Raw genomic sequence first — 16,912 nt, 5'->3', positions numbered from 1 at the left:
AATACATTGTTTTCATGTTGAAGTTTAAAATGAAATTGTGCACTGCCAGATGAAACATTAGATACTTATTGTATTTGTAAGCTATACTAAGTGTGTAAGTTATTCATATTCCCTACTTGAAAGGAAATGTAGGCTAAAAATACACCCAAATCCTAAACAAAATTCGATTCCGGGATGGAGTTAAATCAACCTTTACAGACATTATCCTATTCTTTATATTGTAGAGGATGGTGGTATCAATAATGCCACTGTGTATAAGCTATGTAGCACTATATCTATGCACCTCATTGAACTTTAACCCTACAAAAGCCAAATGGTTACCGAGCAGGTGCAGAAGTATGGCATCTTCATTATCTTGGCAAGAACATGGAATGATTCTCGAATGCACTTAAAAACCACTCACTCCAGAGAAATGCTTCTTCATGGCTCGGTCCTTCTGGTGATGATTGTTTCTTCCTCCTCCTCTCCCCCTCCCCCTTCCTCTTCCTCTCCCCCTTTGATTATTTCCATCCACCTCGGTATCATCAGATTGTTTCTCCTGCTGCTGATGAGATACAACTTGTTTTCCCCATTCTCTCCTTCCCCTGCCTCCAGCATTTCCTGGAATCCCTCTCCCTTCCATTTCAGAAACCTGGAATTGGTTATCATCCTCCTTGTAGGAATCTGTCAACTTCTTTACTGCACCAAGAGGAAGGTTGCCGCCACGTCCAAGGCCATGTATTAATTCTTTCTGAGCTTCGTTTACTAGCGAAGCTTCATCGGAGTTTGCCACTGCTACTGCACCAGCCACTTTGTAGCTGTAATTCTTACCATCCTTGACATAGTACTGCGGCTTTTTCCTAGAGCCCCATTTTGAATCAGGAGCATTTTTGACTGAATTTCCAGTCTCTGTTGCCCATGATTTCCCTGACTTGGCGTTTATTGTGTCACCTAGTATCTCGTTTTCTTCTACCCCAGAGTCTGCTACACTTAGACCCAAATCATCAAAAGAGTCATCATACTCATCTTCATATTCATATTGTAAAAGCATAGCAGCAGTTTTTGATGCATCTTTCTCATCCTTATTATCCAGAATACTGACATCAGGACGATCAGCTTTAGATTTCCTAACAAATTTTCCTAGTGAAGCAGAGGATGACATCAAAGGCACTTCTGTCTTTTGCTTCCCCCTAACAACTTCTGGATTTGAGGATGCTGACATAGAATCAATTAATTTACCTTTTCCTTTATCATTCCCACCCACAGTGGTAGACTTGGCCAGTGGCAATGTCTCTAGCGAGGTGTCCAGCTTCTGCAGATCCTCATGAAGGGTACCCTCTAAAATTCTTTGAATAACCTCTTCTGGATTCTGGTCATAGACCTCAAGACACGCAGCTAAAAACCCTCTACCATAATCAGGGAACAGGTCCCTAATTTGACTGATGTTTGACTCTGTAATTGCAGCATCTTCATCCGTCAGCAATGTTTGGTTTGGCACAGAACTTGCTGCAGAATATGGCTGTTTATAGATCTCCTTCACAGAACTCAACATCCCAGATATATATTGAAGCTGTTCATCATCAATGAAAATCCATCCTGTATCAGAGCAACTATATTAGAAGAAAATGAGCAAGCATATGGTACAGTACAAACCATGAACTGATGGGAAAATTGAAATTTAAAACATAATTTTGAAGGATCAGAGTGATCAAATTCAACCTTATATCTTAAAGGAAAAATATGTTTACCCCAACAAAAACTTAGCAGGATCAAGCTTTTTGCCATAAACCATACTAAGCCAGGCAATTTAAGCCACAAACATGCAAGAGAATTGCACTACTATAGAAATAAGATCATTACCACTATCCTTTAGTCTATCAACCCTGCTTAGTATATTGAAATTTCTTTCAACATCTTGAAGAAATGTTTCCTTCTGATGCATTTCCTGAAATTGTAAAGATACTGAATTGATCTCTCTAAATGTTTGAACCAGAATATCTGCTCTGATGAATGGGTCCTCTACATTGGCAGGAAACATCTTTGTGGCAGCTGGAAGAGGGATGCTATCTCTGAACACTTCATCGCTTAGATAGCACAAGTGCAATAGTTGCCAACCAAACTTTATTAATCTCATTCTTAACATCTTTAAACTTATTAAGATATTAGATACTGTGCCATCTTGTTTGTCAGCAAAAATCATACGGAATCCCTTTTGCAATGATGGAATTAGCGAATCATGCAATCTGGCAAGGAGGCTAAGCAATTCCTCATTCCCATAACTACAAAGTTATAAAAAAACAGAGAAAACATAAGTCTTGTAGGAAAAATTTTAATTGGAAATCTTAACCATTGATTCTGTTGCTGTCAAAAAAAACATTGATAGTGTTTTCATAAATTAATCAACACAAATATTAACGTGTGATACACCAAATGTAATGTTTGATAAGTCATATTTCCCATGGAAATTTATTGCATTCAGCCTTTACTTGTGATATATATAAAAAATAAAAAGTTTCAGTGAAAAATGATACCTCATTTCAACCGGGCAAGAGAAGAACACAGCTGACGGTTCATATGCACTAACAAAAGAATCCATTGAAACAATTGCATCATTTATAAAGTCCATCACCTATCACAAAAACAGATTTGGCCGGGCCAATCCATTGAAACAATTGCATATAAAATGTGGCTCAACATTTTTTTATGCAAATAAACCAAATGCTACATGCTTTAAAAAAAAAAAAAAAAATTGGCCGGGCCAATACACAATTCCCTGGCATTCATTTGCCACAGAAAAATAGTACTTCAATAGTCCTTTAATTATGGGCAGTAATTATTGAGGGTGCAGAAATAAGATTTTATATGTGAGATGGAGTTAAATATTATTTATAATTGTTTCGCTGCCAATGCCATGTATTCAAAACTTTCTGTAGCTGTTGTATAATATGAAGGGTGGGCTGGACTGGAACTCTGGATTATGCCAGAGACAGTCCTCTGGGATTGGCTATAGTTCCGAGTACCAGTAACTCCGCATTTACAACAAGGTAAAACAAATGGCAGAGAGCCTGAGACTAGTACCACCCATATAATGGGGAGTATCTGGTTGGAAAAGATTGAGTGGTCATTCCAGAAACTAGATGGAAGCTCAACAAAAAATGCTGAAGAGCACATGGGATGATCGTTCTCTCTGGTATTCCTGCAAGGTAGGTTTAAATATCACTCATAGAAGTTCTACTGTTTCTAGTCCACTTACAGTTGCACTTGTATGCTGCCATTCTGTATTTTTATTTTCCATCTTGGCTCTTTTCCAATAAATGGATCATTCGAAACGGGGAATATAAACTCACTCGACTTAGTGGAACTAAGCCAACCACTTAGACTGTATCAAGATACAAAGATACCGAATTTGAATCTTCTCATATATATAATGGTTTACAACTCAATTTCAAAGAAGGAAAAATAAATTGACTCACCTCCAGCAGATCAGCTTGAAGAAAAGAAGCATTGTGGTGATCAAGATTTCCAGAAGAAAATAAGACCTGTAAATAATCCCCCAAAAGAAAGTTTTCAATTTTATAGTAATTTTTTCCCTTTATACTATAATCTACATGATATAATAAAAAAAAATAATATATATTACATTATTAACAACATAATTAAATAAATTTGTAATACAAAAAAAATCAAATTATCACTATTTTTCACATTTCCATTACACTTAAACGTTTTAAATTCTTTGTTCGTGCAAAATTAAAAAAACGAAAATAAGAACTCTAGTAGCCACATCTTTGTCTGATCTTTTCCCTTTATCTTCATGATTGATTATTTTGAATACTTCAAATGGGATATAGGAATTATTTAGAAAATTTTTCCTGATAAAATTATCTTCTTTCGTTGCAGCATGTATGTGAGTGTACCATTAGTGTACATGAGTAAGCATGAGTTGTCCCTCAGTTAGTTTTTTATCTTTTTATTTTAAATTTTAAAATTTGATAATAATAGAGTAAACTATTTTTTTTATCATACAAATTAAAAAAATACTTGCCTGTGTATTTTAAAAATAATTGTTGGCTTATTTAAAATTAAATTTATTAACCTATTTAACATTATTAATGTAAAATAGGTTAATAGGTCAGACTAGACTTTTAAAAAAACCAGACCAAACTTATAAATAAAAAAAAGACTATAATAGATAATAGGCCAAACTTAGAATTTAATTTTATAAAACAAGGCTAACCTGTATATTCAAGTCTAGCCTAACCTATTCCTATCCTTAGTCAAAAACAAACAAAAATGCAAAATTAATTTCTATTCCATTACTGAAAAAAAAAATAGCACTTAAAATGAAATATTGACAAATGTCCGTCGAGTGACTTTCATAAGTCATGTGGAACAAAACAGTTTGTTGGACATCAAAACTAAACTTATCAATTTAACAAATAATATGATTCATTATGTAATATATATCTGTGATAACAAGAATAAACTAAACTAATATTTTCAAATAACATAACTAGTTAACCCAGAGACACTAAAAATTAAATGCATTAAAAAAATAATTAAAATTATGGATACATCACAGTTACACTTAGTCAAATTACAAGACTACCTCTAATGATGAACTGCAACGTTCATGCATTGTGCTGACAATTCCTAGAAAATGGGAAATTACTGCAGTCAGATTATTATGGATCTGAGGCTGAGCACTCAAAGCATTTCTAACCTGAGACACAGAGAGAGAGAAGTAAGCAAAGTCAAGTTAAATGCACAAAAGGAAGCACGGAAATCCCAGCACAAATTTTACATAGAGCAACTGCTTAGATATAGTTATATAAAAATAAAATGTGTACATCTGTAATGTGTAATGCACACAAAGTTACCAAGTTGGATTAACAAGTTGCTATTATCTACCATGCCTATATATATATATACCTAAAATTGAACAAATATTCATAATAAGTTACAATCAAAAGGAAACACAACAGTGGTGGTTGAGTAGCAGAACAGGCAGTGAAAAACAAAAAAGAATAAGGCCTTGAATCTGCAATAGGGGGGGTGTGAACAGCAAGTGAGCAGTGGACTGGATAAAGAGAAATGAGAATATGGTTGAGTTTGAGTTACAGGGGAACAAGGTATTGGAAAATGAAAAAAAAAATGGCTGCTGGGTAAGTGGGCTCAAGCTCATGAGCATGGATGAGTTAGAGGCTTGTGGTTTGGTCATCGTCATGTTTGTTCTTATGGCCGAAACAGAGCAAGTCTCATTATGAAATCCCAAAAGTACCCCCAAAAAATTGGGTTCAACCTCACAAAACAAGGGTAAGGGGGTTTTCCTTGGTTAACCATAGCAACTGAAATGGCTGTGAATTTCTGGCATAATGACTGCTATTTTGCAGCTGCAACTCTCGTTGCATGAAAATGGACGACCAAGACCATTCTAAAATAGTGGGTGGCCACTTTGCACTGCTCCACCACTATAGCATGCTATTGATGGGATGAGAAAAATTAACATAAAAGGGGTTATCTAATTTGAACATGGAAAATTGTCAAGGAAAAGCCTTCACTTCCAAGGAAGTGCAAGCTACATTATTGAAACTACTGATGCCTAAAAAGCAATATAAATGTGTTTCCTAAAACACTGCAATTAAGGGATACTAAATAATCTACCATTAATTATAAATTCTTACCAGTGACCTTGTCAATTCTTCATTTTCATGATAGTATATGGCACATATATCTAACAACTTTGGCAAGTCAAGCAACTTCTTCTCCTGCAAAAGAACTACAGGCAAAATTAGTGAACAACGGTGAATCATGATAAAAAAAATTACAAAATATGATGTAATTACCCAACCAAAAACAGCAATGGAAATAATTTTCCCAAACAATACATCAATAGATGTGCGATGTTTTATTATTTCTCCAATAAGTGCATACACAGCTGATAAAGTAAGCAACACGCCCAGATGTTTCTTACGAATCAATGGCCACCTTTGCATGTGACTGACCTGTTTTATCAACTACAATCCAATTATATGGCCATTTGCGTCCATACGGCAAAAGACACACATCAAACCATTCGCTATGCATTGTAACTTTCACATTAACACAAGTCTTGACACAATTACAGACACTCTCTAATTCTTATATACACATAAAATTTATGGAAAATGTTCAAAAACATTGATCTAATGCGAGTCCAATCTCTACCTATGCCAAGACAGAAGCCCACATGAATGTAAAGTATGAGTTGTGTATGCAAGTAATAAAGTAATAACAAGAACGTAGTAGTCTCAGGCATAAATGTATTCCATTGTCCACAACCTAAACAAGGATAAGTGAGGTCCCACCTCCATGGTCTCTCAAACTGAGGGAATCCGCAGGTCGAGCGCCAGGGTCTTTATTCGAAGAACTGCAAAACACACACATCAAAAATCACAGTGCATTGAACAAAACAGAGTCCAAACTCTGAACCAGAGTAGCATTCCATCTCGTGAGAAACTTACATGCGAAACAATACCATGAAAACTCGGCGACTCAAATCAAGCTCTCCAACAATAACACCGGCAACAATCCCTCTCACCCCGCGATGAGGGAAATCATACCACCTGCTCCTGAATTGCAAAAAACTGTCCAAAAACTCATGCAGGGAGGTATCAGTAGCCACTGCAACACAATAATAAACAAAATAAGCGGTGAACAAACAAGCATTTCTAAGTAACAGTAAATTATTGTGGCATGGATTTGATTGAAGTACCTTGTCTCCAGAAATCCTTGGGTTTCAACTTGAGCAAGCGTGACAAGTGTGAGTTGAGAAGATCCACGACTCTCTGAGATTCAAGTGGATCCAATGCTCCGTCCTCGGCGCCGAGACCCGCCGCGACGGCCTCGTCGTGTGGTAAGTAATTGACGAAATTACCATTGTGGGCTCTGTTTAGGGCTTTGGACGGTTGTCTGAGGGAGGTTGAGAGGGTGGGATTGGGATTTTTGGGGACGAATTTCTTTTGGCTATTGTTGAAACCCTTGTCGTCGTTGTTGTTGTTGTTGTTGTTGTTGTTTTTGTTTTTGTCTTGCCTACCTTGACCGGATCGATTCGACATTCTTATCGGAAACGATCGACCAAAGTGGCGTCAGCAGCTGGAGAGTTGCAAGTTAGCGGCAGGGTCTTTCAACTCCTCGATGGAAATACAAAACGCGCTCACTCTGGCTTCCAAGGCTGTTCGCTAATCATTCATGGACAAATTAAAATCTTATATGCAATTCTTTTTCTCTCATTATACTTGTGTTCTAAAATACAAACATAGGAAGCCCTAATCAGAGCATAAAAATGATAGTAAGTAATATTCTAATTATGTCTCACTAGTCCATCTCCATATCCTTTATTCTTGGTTCTCGATGATTCATATAGGTTATATGTTTTGGTATATTTATCTTATTATTGTTATTATTATTGATGTGGAAAGATTTGTTTATTTTAAAAATAAGTTTAATTAAATTTTATTTTATATAATAATATATGTTTTATATTAAATATTAATAATTTAATTATTAACTTAAAATTTTAATATATAAATCAAATCTACAAATTTTTTATAAAAAAAAATTTATTTGATATTTTTTTTAATTAATTCAAATTAACGTACAAAATATTTTTTTTATGATTATCTATCAATTTAAATTAATAAAATAAAGTATCAAATAATTTTTAAATTATTTTTAAATTTATACTTAATTTATATATTAAAAAATTTAAATTTAAGTTTAAATTTTATATAAAATATAAGTTATTGAATTAATTAGATTTACACTTGACGAAACTTTCTTTATTATTATTAGAGACCTCTTTTATTATACTATATAAATTATGAATTAGTATTTATGTTTTATCTTTAATTTTATTATAAAGTAATTATAGTTATGATAACAAAATAAGTTAAGAGACATAGATTTGTTATTCAGTATTTAACCAAACTTAAATTCATCAATTTATGATTAATTGAAATAATTATGATCAATTTGAACTTAAAAGATTTCACAATTCTCTAACCTTAAGTGGGTAAGCATAAAAAAATTTAAGGTATAATTGTTATAAATCAACTTGCTATTTTTTTGTTAACTATTTTAATATTGGGAGAAGCTCCACAACTGTCTAGTCCCAAGTGTATGTAAATATGAAGAATCATTTAAGTATGAATGTTATAAATTGGTCGATTATTTACCAGCTGATTTTAAGCCTAAGAAGGTCTAAATTGCAACAATTTACCTTCACATATTATGAATGATTCAACTGAACAAGGAGCAATACTTATAAAATTCACACTATTGGAATGGTTCTTAAATAAGGATCAAATACTCGTAAAAGGATAACTTATAGCAAATTATGTAGATACGTGTGTTCATGTAAATAAAATTTTTATGATAAAGAAAATAAAAACTAACTAATTATTTACCAATGGATCGATAATAATGCCAACAAAATTTTATTTTAAAAATTTAAATAAATCAATGAATGATCTTTAGTATTGGGACCAATTTAGTAATTTTTTTTGTTGAGTTTCTAAATTAGGGAATGAGATGCCTATGAGGTTACTGAATTAAAAGAGATTAAAAAAAAAAAGTGTGTATAGTGAAACTATCTCAATAAGAAATATAGAGTTGTAGATGCTCTAAGTGAGTTTAATTGGATTTGGATCCTCTCCTTGAAGAGTGTTTGTAGCTTCTCTGCAACACCGTTGAATAAATATGAATGATCGAGATTAAATCTTATAAAAAACACTAAAAAATGTTAATCGTTGGATTCGAAATAGAAAAGGTTAATTTAGCCCATGAGCTTCTTATCCTGCATCGTTCTTGTAGTACCAGTTTTATTGAATCCACCTTTGTCATTTCACTTCAAAGTCACCAACTCAAACTTGCACCAAGACCATGTTTGCAAACAAAAGGCGAGAGTTTCTCTGTTTCAAAGATATGGCTTTAAGTTATGTTGGTGGCCTTTTGAAGTGCTGAGGGTGTAAGCGAATTTGAAGAGTGAAGACATTAACACAGTTAGGATAATATTTACAATGTTTTTTTTTTAAATGTATGATGTATATGATGTCTAAGTAATTTGTTAGTTTTTTTCTAATTAAAATTAGAATTTTATTTCGATTAGTGATATTAATTATTAATACAAATATTCATTATATAAGTTGTCAAAATAAAACATTGCTTCTAAATACAAAATAATGTCTGAAGTGTCTACAAATTTGTCTTTAAGTTTTTATCAAAAGGGGACAAGAGGATTTTATTTTTCTAATGATCAATATATAAGTTAAATATTTGAAGATTTTTTTATTACCCATAATAATCATGTCTAATCCAAGTGTGACTGTATTCAATGAACAACTTTACTTAATTTTATTATACTAGGGGGATAAGAAAGATAATTCACCTATTTTTCTTTAGGTTGTGTTTAGATGTAAATTTTTAAATTAAAGAAAATTTTAATTTTTTTTTTTTTTGTTTTCTAACTGTTTTGTATTCGTAAATCAATTTTTTAACCGCATATTTAGGTAAATCAATTCAAATTTTAAATTATTATTTTTGAAAAGACAATTTAGTTTTACTAAAAGCAAAAAAAAAATATTTTTTAAATGTATAATTTAAATTTTAATATTAAACAATAAACAATGTAGAAAACAACCATTAACAAAATCCTAAATATTTATAATTCAAAATAATATTTAATGATTTAAAATACAAAAATTCACAAAAAATACGTCAATATCAGAATATTTCAAAGGGTAAAGTTATGTTTCAAAGGGCAGTAGTTGGGTCGAACATTACAAGTTGGAAAATGGACTGCACATTGGTGGGCCGTGTATGAAATATACACCTGTTTTCTATAAGTACACCTCCTTTTTTAAAAAATATAATTAAAATTTTAAAATATTCTTAAATTTTTATTTTTCATTTTTTAATTTTACATTCACAACATTTAATTTAGTTTTTTTTTTTTCACATATCTTCCCTCCTTTTCCAATTTTTATATACATCCCTTTATCTTTCTTTCATCTCACTTATTTTGGTAACATATAAAAATTTAAAAAAAAAAAAAAGTGTGAAAAAAAAAGTAACAAATTAAAAATTAGAGATGTAAAATTAAAAAATTTTAAAAATTATAATATTTTATAACTTTAAAAAAAAAAATAAAAGAATTGTACTTATAAAAAAAGGAGGTATATATATCATGAACCATGGCTTTATAGTAGTTGTTTTGCCATGAAGAATAAGAATATATAGTTTGCATAACGTAAATGACATATATAAGATAAAACTACATGTTTCTCGTCAAAGGGATATATATATATATATATATATATATTCAATACTATTTTTATTTATAAAAAAAAGTTTACTTTAAAAAAATATATATTAGTCTTTAATAAATTTATTTCGAAGTAACTTCTTAATAATAAATAACTGTAAATATGTTTTCGAATAACATTCTCATTTATTTCAATTTTAGTATCAGACTAATTTTAAACACCTTTTGGCTTTTAGTCATTTAAGGGGTAAAATAAAATTTTTAAGCATCCCCATTGTTGACTTCAAAATTATCTAAAATATTTATTTCATCTTCTAAGTAATAATTTATAAATGTTTAAAATTAACAGTCAATCATGATAAGAACCGCAATAATATTTTTTTTTAAATGCTTATTACACTCGAACATAATTTATATTTACGTCTTGAGAGAAAATAATGAATATTTTAAAATAAGATAATAAATTGTAATTTAAACATCTCTAAAAGAAGAATAACATTTTACTATTAAAAAAAATATAATAAAATCTCAAATGAAATAGATCAATGCAATTTAAAAAAAAAGGAAATATAAAAAGTGAAGGATATGTGAATGTGAGCATATATTGAATAAAATAAAGTTATACATCTACCAAAAAGTAAGGGCTGAAATTTGAACATAACTTAGGTGTGACTATGCTCATTACAAGTCATTTAAGTAAACCTAAACTTGATTATCCGCTGCCAAATGGCAAATACCAATGGCAAGCATGTCCTTTATTATAGTCATCATTCCCTCATTCCACGGAACCAAAATAAGGTAATGTTACATAGAGCTCCTCCACCTGAGCTCTCTACTGGTTCTGTACTATAATTATAAATTACGAGCTTTATAAACGGGACACTCGAATAATAATATTAATAATTCAGAACTGAGTGAATAAACAACTTGTCTCCCAGGAAAATGATCAGGCCATCCCTTTAACCAAGACAAATAGCGGCTTGTCTCCCAGCCTATCACGCCCCTGAAACAAGTCACAAGAAAGAATAGTTTATAGCGATGAATTTTCAGTGCCAACTCTAAAGAATTTCGTATTCAAAATAAGCCCTATTTAGATAAGTTTCTCAATAAACACTCATGAAAAGAAAACAAAATAAGTTTAATTTATTTATTAAAATCAACTTGTGCATAAGCTTTAATTTGTAGAAGCTTTAAGCTTTTCCAAAGTTGATTTTAATTTATTTATAAGCAAATTTTAGCTTACGAGAAACCTAATTCATTTTTCTTCTTTTTTTCATTTTAAGACCCCAATTATAATTTATAAGCGTATTTATTTCAGCACGGTCCAGACTTACGTTTGTTAAGAATCACAAGTGCCTGCGACACTTCAAGACCAGAAGCTCTAACAAACTATGTAGACTATATAATAAGTAAAGAGGAATTCATTCAAGTGGTGACTTAACTTTCTCCGAGTCTCCTCCAGAAAGATTTGCACTTGTATTATTTTTAAATCAAACGTGTTAGACCAAGATAGGACTACAGATAACCTACAAAGTCCATATAATTTATGTGTTTATCGCCTCTTTTCACCCCAGAAATTCAAAGAATGCAAGGGATAAATAAGACATTCAAGGGTGTATGCATATCGTCAGGATTCAAATGCAGGGGACAAATAAGGCATTAGAGTCCCACATTGTAAGTATGAAATTCTAGTGTAGGACCTTATAAGGGTTTGGGCTCTTCACCTCTAGCATTTGTGACATGGTTATCTCAAGATTGTTATCAATTCTAGACAAGTGGGTGATGGGGCTGCGAAGAGTGATTAGATGCTAGGATCAAATTGCAATGTATGGGAGAAGTTATAAGGCTTTGTTCCAACAATAGTGACTAGCTTTTGTGGTGTGGCTTTCCCAGGGTTCTTATCACACATGAGACAATGGCCCTTGTACCAATTGGACATTAAGAATACCTTCTTGCATGGTGATTTTGAGGAGGAAATCTATCTTAATAGGATTTAAAACAAATACTTCAAGGTTGGTTTGGAAAATTTAGCAGTCGTCCAATAATTTTTGGCATGGTTAAATGAGAAATAGATCACTCTGTGTTCTTTATATGGACACCATTGAATAAGCTGATTTATCTTGTGACGTAGATGATATTGTGGTTATAAGTGATGATCAAAACAACAATACGGAGATGAACAAACATTTGTTCAGTTCAGATATTTTCAGGCAAAGGTCTTGGTAGATTGTGATACTTCTTTAGAATTGAAGTAGCTCAAGCAATGATAGGAATTCTTTCTCAAATGAAATATACTCTTGATATTTTGGAAGAAGAGAAATATTAGCAACGTACTGAACACTCTTCTATTGGTTCAATTTATTGAAATTTGAAAATCACAAATTTTTTTGGATTAGACATCTTATTCAATGAATTTATCTCTTGATTTTGTGATTTTCAATAAATTTTAACTAATGTGATTGGGAGTGTATGTTTAAAAGTGTGTTGTAACACCCCTTTTTGGAAGAAAGAGGGATGCTGGAGTGTAAGCTTCCGTGGTCACGGGAAGTCCTATCCTAACCTAGGCAGATCTAGCTTAGTTGGAAAGTTAAATTATCTTAAAATGACAATGACTATAATAGACATTTATTTTCTTGTTAATGTTGTCAGTCAGTTTATCAACACACCATGTGATAGCCAGTGGAATGCAGTTGTTCGGTGCATCAATTACTTTGCAGACAATGCCTATGCAAGAATTTTCTTAGCCTAATGTCTCTCAAAACAACTTTCAAATATGTAACGCAACTGCTATAATCATTATTTAGATCTGCTAATGTCGCTTGAGTTTTTAAAATGCAAACCGTAACGAAGATAATAGCCATCCAGATTCCAGTGTTTGTTCATTTAATTTTTAAAGTTATGACATGTATTATATGCTAAGACTGGTAATTTATTTATTAAAATAAGCCAAAAAATATATGTTAAGGCTGTACCTTTAACTCTGGTAATTCAATCACACAAGCACACTCCACAACATGCACCCCAACACGTTCTGCAATAAAGACATTAACAAACAGAACAATTAAGAATGCATTGAAATGCATATGTTAATCATTAAACACTATAAAACAAGTTTTCAAGTTAAATAGGTACTTGAAAAAAACCACTATATTGGTAGATCAAAAGGGTACTATTAGGTTCATTACCCAGAAGCGAGCTTTTGTCTCCACATTAATAATACATCATACATTCATTTTTTGTCTGAACATATAAATAAACAGAAAAAAGAAAGAAAACTGTGAATATAAGAAACAATAAACCCTCTTTCCTACAGTGCTTATCTTTAAGAAGATAGGCACATCATATGAAATCAATCAAGTGTGATTAGCTTGGGACTCGGGAGTCAGGATCCACTCATGGATAGCTTTAAGAAGGCAGAAAATATTTTTCACTCATAATGGGTTTTTCTTTGCCAGTCCATAAAACATAATATTGACAAGTTTACCTAGTAGCTTAATTGCAGCACCCAACGTCCCTCCGGTGGCGATAAGATCATCTATGATTAAGGCTCGATCTCCAGGTTGTACAGCCCCAACATGCATCTCCATTTTGTCTGTTCCATACTCCAATGAATACTCTTCCGAGATAACCTCCCCTGTAAAGATAATTGAAACATGATCATTCAAACAAATCAAAAGATCTTTCCCCCATCATAGAAACTTCTGGAGCATTCAATAACTAAAAAGAAGCATCGTGAAGTACCAAAATAACCAAACTTAGAACCAGAGAACCATACACATTACAGAGATTCAAAGACCGCAAACCATAATTATCTTCTAAGTATAAATTTCTGACAACATGATATGCAATTATTTCAAAAGAAAGGTACAAAACATATACCTGGCAATTTATTGGGTTTCCTCATGGGGACAAATTTTGCTCCAATAGCTAATGCAATGGGTGGTCCAAATATAAAGCCTCTTGCTTCGATGCCTGCGTTGTGTCATAAATACAGCATCAGACAAAAAAAAAGCAATTTATTTTGAACAAATAAAAGAAAATGAACCATCTAGATTTCTAGTGACAGGATTGCTGATTGGTATCTAATTTTGATTCCACCTTTTTCTTACGTTGGAATAAAACAAATACCCCACTTTGGCAATTTGTATGGAAGTATGAAACTCAATGAATTAATGACTTTTTGTTAGACTCGAGAGATCATTCTGGTAAACATCACCAACATTGTATTTAAAAGTTGAAAGACGGCAAGAGAAAGACACAATTATTGACTTGTGCCCATAGGCAAAGAAACAGTGCCACCACCTATCACAGATTGCAAACTAATATTCTAAAAAAAAAAGTGTCCATTCTTATAAAATCAAAAGTTAAAGATCATTACACCAAAACTCTTCTAGTAGTAGTAATCTCAAGGATTAGGATCATCTCATGTTAATAAAGAACATGACAATGTCATGTTACAAGAAAGAAAGGCGCAGAACATTATGGGTTATTATACCCATAATGTCTTATTCTCTTGTTATATGATATTGTCACATTCTTTGGCCATGAAAGGATCCAAATCCTTAAATGACTAGTCCACACTCACTATACCCAATTTTACAATGAAAGATCGTGACTATACAGATGCACGTAAGCCTTGCTTTCATAAGTATAACTCTCCGAGCGACAAAAATTCGGTTTTCCTTTGCACAGGGTTCAGGAATTTGGAGAAAGATACAGACAGAAAGAAAAAAGGTAAAAAGAAATTAGAAAGAGGTGCTAAAGACAAAATCATCGATAGTAGCGAAGTGTAGATTACCTGCGACAACAGAAATATTTTTATCTCTGTACCTCTCAACAAACAAGTCAATCGTGTCTTTGAAAGCCTTTGTATCAAGAAGCAGCGTGGTTATATCCTGAAACATAATTCCTGACACAAACAACGAACACAAGATGAAGCGGGTATAACAACTGTAACCGTATGACAGAAGGAAAACGAGGTTGTCGGATCGGAGAAGAAAAGAGTAGAGACCTGGCTTAGGAAAGTCGGGGATGACTCGGATTGCGGAGGAGATACTCTCTAAGCGCGAGTCTTGTTGATCTTGAGCATTCTTGGAAGCCATTGTTGTGATTTGTCTCGCTGCAGAACCAAAGAGGAATGAGTCGTTGAAGAATAGTTGCAATTGAAGGGAGAGAGATTGGAATTTACGCGAAGCAGTGGAGCGGAGGGGAAGAAAGCGGATAGCAGAGGATGGTATTGAAATTGGAATTGCTATGCGTGGAAGGAATCTAGGACCCAGACAGGGAAAAGATGGAAGAGTGGCAGTGACGGCTAACGACGAATTGGAGCAACACACAACTCGCATTCTCTTCGCTTCTCACATGATAAATCCATTACCTATTTATTTGTAACACCTGACTTCAAATTATTTTTTTTTTTTTTATTTCTTTATACAACCATCAATATCAATTTATATTATCTTATCTCATATATTATTTATTTTAGATTAAAATATTTTAATTTAATAAAATATATTAATTATAAAATTTTGAAGATATGTATTTTAATTAATCATAAGATATATAAATATTAATTAAAAATATAAAAATAAATTTTTTAAAAAATATATAAATAAATTAAATTTATTATTATCAATTAAATTGATTATTTATTTAATCTTAATAAATTTAGTAATTGAATCTTATTTATAAGAATGTAAATCCTAAATTTTATTATCATAATATAAATTATTTATTATACATAAAAAAATTAAATATTTAAATATAATATTTATTTACATATATTATTTATTATAAATTTTAATTATATATAATAAATATTTAATATAAGAATTAAAATATTAGTTTATAATTATATAAAAATAAAAATATATATATCACTTGAAATGATATCAAATTTTAAGTAATGTTTTATATGTGAGTTATTTGGATATAAAAAACATAATTAAAAAATATGAATTTACTTTTTAGGATGGTCAATTATTTTTGAAAAATAACAATCAGAGACAAAATTAATGAATATTTAATAAAAGTAATATCATTATAAAAAAATATAAAATATTATATATATATATATATATATATATAATACAAGTTTGTTTATTTAGAAGTTTAAAATTTGTTTTAAAAAAATTTTCTATCAAAAATGTGAAAAGAAATATATTATTGAACAAGTTCGCACTCAATAAGTGTTTTTTATATAAATATCTGTATCAAATTTTATTTTTATAATAATTATTTTATAAGTCATTATTTTTTATTTTTTTTATTATATATATGTTTAAATTTTATTACACAACTTGCTTTTAACATTTAACTAATTAATTTAGAGTTTAAAGTTTAACATTTATTAACGATGCCATATATAGTAGTGAAAAATCTGAAATGATACGTATAAAATATTAAATTTAAATTTTATCTTCATCATTATAATTCTTACAAGTAAAAAAATGAAATTATTATTATAAAATTTTCATCATCTTTTTTATTATTATTTTTTATTTTAAAAAACTGAAGACATAAAATGCTCTTTCTCCATCATCTATAACAATTACGTAATAAAAATATTGTTTCTTCGTCTGTTTTTAAAAAATAAATATATAATTTTGGTGTTCACTTGTTTCTTTCCGA

At 31.2% G+C, this 16,912-nt stretch overlaps 2 protein-coding genes across 3 annotated transcripts; both read right to left on the bottom strand.

Annotated features, from left to right (window-relative positions):
* Positions 1–50: 50 nt before the first annotated feature.
* LOC109796093 (Ubiquitin system component Cue protein) lies at positions 51–7,324 on the bottom strand. Of its 2 annotated transcripts, XM_020355720.3 has the most exons (9): positions 6,734–7,324; positions 6,483–6,642; positions 6,327–6,388; positions 5,664–5,758; positions 4,589–4,702; positions 3,453–3,518; positions 2,511–2,608; positions 1,840–2,258; positions 51–1,575 (listed from the first exon to the last, which is right to left on the bottom strand). In XM_020355720.3, the coding sequence occupies exons 1-9, from the start codon at positions 7,074–7,076 to the stop codon at positions 389–391; spliced, it is 2,544 nt and encodes an 847-aa protein (XP_020211309.2). In that variant the 5' UTR covers positions 7,077–7,324; the 3' UTR covers positions 51–388. The 2 variants fall into 2 exon arrangements, with proteins under 2 accessions (XP_020211309.2, XP_020211310.1); XM_020355721.3 differs by lacking the exon at positions 6,734–7,324 and having other exon boundaries at positions 5,664–5,747; positions 6,483–6,570.
* A 3,542-nt stretch (positions 7,325–10,866) lies between these two features.
* On the bottom strand, positions 10,867–15,650 carry LOC109796881 (adenine phosphoribosyltransferase 1). Its single transcript, XM_020356723.3, has 7 exons — positions 15,471–15,650; positions 15,294–15,401; positions 15,081–15,191; positions 14,162–14,254; positions 13,767–13,916; positions 13,255–13,313; positions 10,867–11,285 (listed from the first exon to the last, which is right to left on the bottom strand). Exons 1-7 carry the CDS (start codon positions 15,625–15,627, stop codon positions 11,229–11,231), a joined length of 735 nt encoding a protein of 244 aa, XP_020212312.1. The 5' UTR covers positions 15,628–15,650; the 3' UTR covers positions 10,867–11,228.
* Positions 15,651–16,912: the final 1,262 nt, after the last annotated feature.

This window comes from Cajanus cajan, chromosome 6 (assembly GCF_000230855.2).
Source record: "Cajanus cajan strain Asha chromosome 6, NIPB_CcT2T_4, whole genome shotgun sequence".
Classification (NCBI taxonomy): domain Eukaryota; kingdom Viridiplantae; phylum Streptophyta; class Magnoliopsida; order Fabales; family Fabaceae; genus Cajanus; species Cajanus cajan.
Note: the sequence above shows the minus strand (reverse complement) of the source record. Positions and strands in the feature narration are given on the sequence as shown.

Bases quoted from the DNA above. Each gene is read 5' to 3' on its own strand.
- LOC109796093 (XM_020355720.3), bottom strand. From the start codon at position 7,076: ATGTCGAATCGATCCGGTCAAGGTAGGCAAGACAAAAACAAAAACAAC. The intron at 6,389-6,482 runs GTAAGTTTCTCA...TGTGTTTTGCAG, and splicing joins TTCATGGTATTGTTTCGCAT to TTCTTCGAATAAAGACCCTG. The intron at 3,519-4,588 runs GTAGTCTTGTAA...GATTATTTACAG, and splicing joins GTTGCAGTTCATCATTAGAG to GTCTTATTTTCTTCTGGAAA.
- LOC109796881 (XM_020356723.3), bottom strand. From the start codon at position 15,627: ATGCGAGTTGTGTGTTGCTCCAATTCGTCGTTAGCCGTCACTGCCACT. The intron at 15,402-15,470 runs GTAAATTCCAAT...TTGGTTCTGCAG, and splicing joins CCTCCGCTCCACTGCTTCGC to CGAGACAAATCACAACAATG. The intron at 13,917-14,161 runs GTATATGTTTTG...TTATCTTTACAG, and splicing joins GAAACCCAATAAATTGCCAG to GGGAGGTTATCTCGGAAGAG.